The sequence below is a fragment of the Rhamphochromis longiceps genome, linkage group LG17, assembly GCF_057381845.1.
Source record: "Rhamphochromis longiceps isolate RC_006_pf linkage group LG17, R_longiceps_female_GT1.1, whole genome shotgun sequence".
Classification (NCBI taxonomy): domain Eukaryota; kingdom Metazoa; phylum Chordata; class Actinopteri; order Cichliformes; family Cichlidae; genus Rhamphochromis; species Rhamphochromis longiceps.
Window position 1 is genome coordinate 245,434 of NC_140573.1, and position 8,082 is coordinate 253,515.

The 8,082-nt window shown below is 41.4% G+C and overlaps 1 protein-coding gene and 1 pseudogene across 2 annotated transcripts; both read left to right on the forward strand.

Annotated features, from left to right (window-relative positions):
- The first annotated feature begins 1,257 nt into the window (after nt 1-1,257).
- LOC146648949 (uncharacterized) lies at nt 1,258-2,986 on the forward strand (annotated as a pseudogene).
- A 2,114-nt stretch (nt 2,987-5,100) lies between these two features.
- LOC146648950 (uncharacterized) lies at nt 5,101-8,054 on the forward strand. 2 transcript variants are annotated; one of them, XM_085386922.1, is made up of 5 exons: nt 5,101-5,162; nt 6,648-6,716; nt 6,832-6,942; nt 7,072-7,185; nt 7,687-8,054. In XM_085386922.1, exons 1-5 carry the CDS (start codon nt 5,148-5,150, stop codon nt 7,903-7,905), a joined length of 528 nt encoding a protein of 175 aa, XP_085243048.1. In that variant the 5' UTR covers nt 5,101-5,147; the 3' UTR covers nt 7,906-8,054. The 2 variants fall into 2 exon arrangements, with proteins under 2 accessions (XP_085243048.1, XP_085243046.1); XM_085386920.1 differs by having other exon boundaries at nt 5,110-5,251.
- The last annotated feature ends 28 nt before the right edge of the window (nt 8,055-8,082 follow it).

Here is an 8,082-nt window from a genome sequence, read left to right on the forward strand (position 1 = left end):
TGCAGGCCATTTACCATTTATAGAGCGCTATTTTGAAACACAGCCTGGGGTGATAATGCACTCATAGCCTGACTCGAGCACAACAGGCAAATTGTTCAGAAGAAAATGGGCAAAATGTTGAAACTGGGAGTGATAGAAGAGTAACACATTGTGTAGTGTTTCCTCATAATTCTTGTAGGGAACAAAGATGCGTCTATATAATCTATAATTGTTAATCAGTTCTTGATAATCCCCTTTCCGAAACACAGACTAATCAGTGATTACTACCACCTGGACTATTGAGTCTTGTACTAAATTAATCTGGATTAAGTTAAAACCACTAGTGCTAGGGTGACTTAACCAAAGTGAGATTGCCTGTAAAACATGGGGTGGAATCAAATTAGCTATACCAATGGCTGCAGAAAAGTGACAGTGGTCAAACAACATCATTGAGCATGACAAAACACTTTTGAAGACAGCAGTCTCCAGATACCTCATCATTGAAGACAAACGACACACATCTATTGTGGAGAAAATTCGGTTCAAATCAATTTTATTTATATAGCGGCAAATCACCACAACATTCGCCTCAAGGCACTTTATATTGTAAGGTAGACCCTACAATAATACATACAGATGTAAACCCAACAATCATATGACCCCCTATGAGCAAGCACTGTGGCGAAAGTGGGAAGGAAAAACTCTTTTGACAGGAAGAAACCTCTGGCTGAACCAGGCTCAGGGAGGGGCGGGGCCATCTTCTGCGACCGGTTGGGCTGAGAGAAGGAAGACAGGATAAAGACAGAAGAGAGAAAGAGATTAATAACAGATATGATTCAATGCAGAGAGGTCTATTAATACATAGTGAGTGAGAAAGGTGACTGAAGAAGAAATGCTCAATGCCTCATTGGAATCCCTCAGCAGCCTACACCTACAGCAGCATGACTAAGGGAGGATTCAGGGTCACCTGATCCAGCCTTAACTATATGCTTTAGCAAAAAGGAAAGTTTTGAGCCTAAACTTTAAAGTAGAGATAGTGTCTGTCTCCAAAATCCAAACTGGTTCCACAGAAGAGGGGCCTGAAAAGTGATGGCTCTTCCATTCTACTTGTAAAATACTCTAGGAGCAACAAGTAAGCCTGCAGTGCGAGAGCAAAGTGCTCTAATAGGGTGATATGGTACTACAAGGTCATTAAGATAAGATGTGGGGATGATTATTTAAGACCTTGTATGTGAGGAGCAGGATTTTGAATTCAATTCTGGATTTAACAGGGAGTCGATGAAGAGAAGTCAGTACTGGAGAAATCTGCTCTCTCTTTCTAGTCCCCGTCAGTACTCTTGCTGCAGCATTTTGGATTAAATGAAGGCTTTTCAGGCAGTTTTTAGAACATCCTGATAATAATGAATTACAGTAGACCAGCCTAGATGTAATGAATTCATGAACTAGGTGCAAGATTTGCATGACAAATTGAGGTATTCAGTACAGTTTCTATTACAACATTTTATTGAGATTGATGCCATATATAGGTTGTTCCCCCAAGGATCGATATAGTCTGTGTAGTTGGAATTACTGGGTGGTCCCATCATGCTGTGTCCACATCAGTCAAATATCTGTTGCAGTCAGCTGGACCACAATTAAATAATTCTGAGCAGCACTTGGCAGACTGCAGCAGCCTGCATGTGTGTGTTCCATGAAAATCAAAAGTAACAAAAACCCTGCCATTCCTCAAGCCTGAATCATTTCAGTCACATTTTCTCCTGGAGATGTCTAAAGACAGGCTGTCTTTTGTTGCCATAGAGACCTGAATCCCCCCCGAACACAGTGTAGAGATCTGGCAGGTTTTTGACCATAATTGCGGGTTGTCACCCTCTGGCAGTAATAGGGGGAATATGTAGCACACAAGCACAAACTCCTTGTCTTGGTACAGAGCTCTCACTGCGGGACCATCAACATCCAGCCATATCCAAACTCCTCCAGGGCACTTTTGGCCACATTTCCAGGTCTGACCACATCAGGAAGGTGGCACGAAAAGTCATGCTGGCATCTGGGGTCATGTCCAGTTATTCCATAATGAATGAAAACTGGCTGATTGTTTCATGGGTCATGGTTCAGTCTGACACAGAAAGGTCCTTGGAGCCCATGTACCAGGGAATGGCCAAGAGGTACAGTGATGCAGGAGTGGAAAAGGCCGGCTACCACTGGGTGGACAGGTAAAAACCGTAATCATCGTTGTCATTCAAACTGCTAATCTGTCTGGAAAAACTGAGTTTTTCTTTTTCAGATCAATTTGATGCACACACATAATATTCCATATACTTACATGTATTTGTATTTCTTACATTTAGGGATTGCTGTGCTCCATTTAAGATCCCAGACTGCATCCCTGTCGAAAATCTATCGTGGGATGCCTGAAAAACCACTCCTGCTGTTGTTGCTGCGGCCACATCTGGACCAGTGGCAAACAGCTGTGCCTCTCGAACCCACTACAACAAGAACATTATTGTAAAACTGGACCTGTTCCACTGCCTGAGGCGATTTTTGCGGGAGTGTACCTCTGAGCATCTTCCTCTGTTCAGCACTTTCTGCCAGCTTCTCTCTGCGGCATTCTCAGTGGTTGATCAGGCAGACCTGAAGAGGCTCCAGGATGCTTATAAGTTCTGTGGCATCCATCCTGCTAATCCCACAAAGCAACACATAAGGGAGCACTGCAGGATCCAAATACCACAACCCACTGAGCTGCTGAACAGAGTGGAAAAGGTCCTGAACCATTTTCACCTGGCCACAGACCCCAACAACGTCCCACTCTTCAAGCCATCCATGCTGAAGACGTGACGCAGTGCACATTCTGCGTGGCTGCCTAAGTGACCCTGAACTCTCAGAGGGTGTAATGTTTAGGTACGGTGGGACTCTTCAGCTTAACCATGTCCCTGGTGAAGGTGCCAAGGTCCCCATCTGGATTCCTGTCCGAGGCACTTCACAGCAGGAGGGTTATCATTTCCGTCTTTAACCCGCCTCCTCCTGCCCTGTCTACACCACTGACACAAGTCTCAATAGAGAAGATTGTGGAGGGCATCTTAGAAAGGCAACAGCAGCAGCAGCCACAGCAGCCACTTGGCAGCTTATTTCTAAATCACTTCATGTAATGATAACAAGCCATCCGTTCTCTAGTGGGGTCTCACAGCTTTTATCTTCATAATCTTTCTGGTTGATTTGTAATATTAGAAACATGACTGCTGTCTTTTATCTGTGTGACTGTACAGCCTGTTTCAGACATGACAACCAGACAGTGTCTGAAGTTATCTTTAATACATGCAACGCAGCTGGAGATAGTCCAGACACTTTCTCACTTCTGATGATAATATTTTTGGTTTAGGTGTTGTTGCTTTCTGGCTTGAAGCTTATCTACAAAAGCAGTTCAATAAGGAGAGATCATGTGGAAAAACTGAGCATGATTTATTGAGGTACAGAAATAAATGTAACTGTTAGGCAGTTAAACTCCAATGACCCATCATAGCAGAAGAAATCTCAGCAGTGACAGGATTTTGCACAAGCCACACCCCAGAGTCAAAATGCTGGTAGTGATGAAGATGGAGGCTGGGACAGGGTTCTGAGTGACCACGGTGAGGAGGAGAAAGGAGAGGAGGCGGGCTGCATAGCTGAGGATCTGAAACGCAGAATGGCAGAAGCAGAAGAGCAACAGATTTAAAGCATGCAGAGTGGAGGCTGGCATGCTCGGTGAAGGCAGGCAAGAGCATAACTGGAATAAAGTAATGATGTCAGTGCTGAGTTTGTGCTGGAAAATGAATAGATATAAACTGGCAGCCACCGGGAAGCAGACAAATGACTTATTACACATCTTCCTTATTGAAATTATGCATAAGCTTCATTTTCTATGCCAACAGAATGTATCTGAATTATAGTTTAAACTTTAATCTTTGTATTAAAAGTTGGATGTCTGGTTTGTGATGATACAGTTTATTCTGAGTTATGTACTTATGTACTGCAGTTGTTGTGAAAGTTTTCCATTAAATAAAGCCAACAGAGCCTTGGGTATAAACACCTCCTACAGAACCAAAAGGCAGTACACAGCTGTTTTCACACCTTTGGTCTTCCCCCAGAGAAAAGTTCACACTCCCTTGCTTCCTCTTACAGTGGAGAAGACAAAAGATGAACTTTTCCCGTGTGAATGCCTGCTTCCAGCTTCCTGAGATACCTTCCGTTAGCAACATGAATGTGTGAGACATTGAGGCATGCTAAAAGCCCGTGGCACCAAAGCATTGTACAATAAAATAATGTGAATAATACATAAATATAAATAAAAGATATTCCTTAACACAGTATAGGTACATAATACTCCACAGGCCAAAACACTATGATATAAATAGAATGATAATCAAATAATAAGAAAAAGCAAAGTGAAAAATACATTTTATCCACATTAACTAAATTAAAAATGGTGTTTATCTTTTGATAATGTAACACAGGCTTTGTCCCAACCAGGACTCGAACCTGCGCTCAGACGGTTCAGTGGAAAAAAAAAATCATCTTTTACACTGGCTGAAAAGCTGCGATTTGATTGGCTGTTTCTCCGTTACACCGCGATGGGCCAGTCTGTGATTGGCTGGTTTTGTGGGACAAATATAACGGCGTAGAGAAAGAGAGAAAGAGTTGAGCACGCATGGGCAGAAATGTTGAGAGCACGAGCGACACATTGCGAGCGAGCGCAAATGCAAAAACTGAGCGAGAGGGGCTGCCATTGTGTGTGTGTGTGTGTGTGTGTGTATGGATAATAGCAAACACTGAAATACATTTTTTGCATGCAGGAATGAGTTTTGTTCGCTCAAAATAAATTTCTCCTCAAAATACATCATTTGCACCTGCAAACTTTTTTTACGTGCGCTCAAATTTTTTTTTGCGTGCGCTCAGAATAGTGGCACAAAAATAAGGCCATATATTTTGACCTATTTTGACCCCGAAAATGGCGCATCAGGCCAAAATCCTTTCCACGCCCACCCCCGTGACATCACGCTCCAATGCCCTATGGTAACTAATGTTATAAAAATGTTCCGCCCCTAATGAGCATTTGAGCAGCCAATCAGAATCATCTATGTCATGTGATCATGAGTACAGCAGCGGATTGTTCTAGTGAGAGTTTCGAAGCACCATGGATGATGAATTTGAAGGTAAATGCACCTTTCAATTGTTTGCCAACCGCCAATACGACTGTCAGAAAGAAAGAAAGAAGAAAGAGTTTGAAGGTACCAGCTCTCAGGTATGAAGCTAACTTTCAAAAGTTACATGAGTACAAACAGGTACCTTGTCGGGTTTTTTTCGTTTGCTTGTTTTTGGTTGGGTTTTTTTTTTTTTTTAACCCTGTCCTGTCTGGCTGTTTTTGTGGCACAAATATAACGGTGTAGAGAAAGAGTTGAGCGCGCACGGGCAGAAATGTTGAGAGCGCCAGCAACACGTTGTTAGCGAGCGCAAATGCAAAAACCGAGCGAGAGGGGCTGCTGTTGTGTGTGTGTGTTAGTGATGGGTCGTTCGCGAACGAAATGGCTCTTAGAGCCGTCTCTTTGACGTGAACGACGCGAGCCGGCTCCTTATCGCGAGCCGTCACGTGGGTTTTTTTTCTTTTTCTTTCTCTCACTCTCTCTCTCTCTCGCACGTTTTTTCCGCTTCACTCTGCACGTGGGCAGAGGGGGGGAGGGGCGGTAGTTACTCTCAGTAGCACAGGAACAGCCAGAGGGAGAGAGAGAGAAAGAGAGCCAGGGATAGAAAGGTATAGTAATCATCCACAACTATTTTCGGTTGCAGATGATAAAGGATTCAGAAAGTTTATTCATGCGGGCCCATATGACAGAGAATATACATGTTCTTTTTGTTTTCATATTATAATTTATATTTAATTGTGTTGTGGTTTGCAGTGTTTTGTGTTGTTTTCACTTTAAATTTGTAAAAGGAAAAAGATGAAAATTTAAATAGTTAAAAGTTGAAATGTGAATAGTTGATTTTTGTATTATATGATTTATTTATTACATTTTATGTGGATTTTGCAGCAAAATTATCCACACCCACCGCCGCGCTATGAATTGTGGGATATATGGGACCACGAAGCGTGCACCGGACCACGCTTGATATTTGGGGAAATCGACGGCGCATTTGAAGTACACTTCGAGTTGGGACAGTCGTCACGTGGCGGTGACGTAATCGCACTCAAAATGCATACTTCAAGCGTGCGGTCTCTGAATTGGGACACAGCCCCAGTCTCCATTTCAACTTGTGTTGAAAGTGCGGACTTCAAATGATATTCTCTTAATTGTGTTAATAGGCCACGTAAAACCAGAGTTATGATTCGAAACAGTACAAACGGTGTTTTCTGAGGACAGCGCTACCAAACACTCTCCGTTGGCGACCAAAATTTTAAAAACAAAATTAAAAAAAAAAAAAAAAAGGATGCATGTCTGCCATTACCTGCCAAAACCGGAAGTAACATAATATTTTGTGGGAAACGTAGTTTTTCCCCTCAGGGCCTTGATGAACCTATACTGGTGGTTTTAAGTTATGTCTGACATATGTCTGTGCAGTTTCTGGGATGCTTAGATCTCAAAATGCACTGTTGGAAATTATTTTATTTTCTATGTTTTGTTTTGTTACTTTTCTAAAAACAGATGGTGATCTTTTCTAAAAGCGATAGGACAGGTGTGGAGGAGAGTGAAGCAAGAGAATGGGTTCCTAAGGTGGGCAAGAAAAATCCAGCTAAGTTTCTTCTCCTGTAGTTAACGATGTAAATATGTTGTTTTCACACATCCATGGAAAATGAGCAAAATATATATTTTTCTGCTCTAATAACAGTCTGTGAGCTCATCTGAAGATGATGGGACAGATGACTGGAAACCCACACGGGATGAATCTGAAGGCTATTCAGAAGAGGAGGAAGAACAAGAACGTAAAAGGATTCCTAAGGTAGCCATGAAAAACAAAACTGGGTGTCCTATGCCACAAAGAGATGTGAAATTCATCCTCAGTTTCACTGCTTCCACAATCTATATATCAAAAATGAGCCAAACATATTGTTGTCTTCTCTTAAAACAGATGGTGGCAGCATCTGAAGAGGATGGGACACATGATAACAGACCCACACAGGATGATTCAAAAGATGAAGCAGAACATTTGGGTCAAATGATTCACAAAGTGGCCATGGAAAAGGTAAAATTTGTTCTCAGTTTCAATGCATTCAACAAAATATGTCTTTGTATTCTTCTACGTCACATGGTCAGCTCATATGTATGGAACACCAGGACTGCCATAATGAATTAATTAAATACACCATTAAATAATTAATTAAATGTGGCAATAATTAATTAAAGAGAAGATTTAGAAGAAGATTAGAAATGAGTGATGATGGGAAACCTCCACCAGATAAATTTAAAGACAATTGAGAAAAGATGAGTTTAAGGAAGAGGTGAGTTAGCTCCAGTCCATTTTTAGTGAGGTCATGAGGAGTGGTGGTAGTGGGTTTCATACACAAGATGAATTCAAAGACAGTATATATATTCAAAGAAATATAAAGGTCAAATCAAAAGTAGTCAGAATTACTAACAGTACTGCAGATAATTTATTTTCATTGGCATTTGTAAATATTAAGTAAGAGTAAGACAAAAAATAAAACTTTTTTAGTAGTTGCATGCGTCTTCTTTTTGTGTACAGGGGGCGTTCGTGAGCAGTGAGTTGCCACAGAGGACAGAGGAACGGCAACAGGTTGCTGTCGCCTCAAAGTCTCAAAGGCATCACTATGTCAGAAATGGACACAAGTGTCCCATATGTGGACATGTATATGCTGATATTGTTCAGCACCTAAGAGTCACAGAGCAGGTTGTAAATAAAACTGAGCTGACTCTTTTGAGCCAATTTTCTCATCGGCAGTAAGTGTCTTAATAAATTCTGAAAGATAAATTTATATTTACTGTCCCTACACATTTTTTCTAAGCACTGCATTTATTTGATACAATTATCTTACACATCCAATTTCTATTTCATCCTACTCAGCATTTTTTTTTTTACTATTTTTACAGCTTTTCTACAAATCTGGACTGTCCAGTCCGC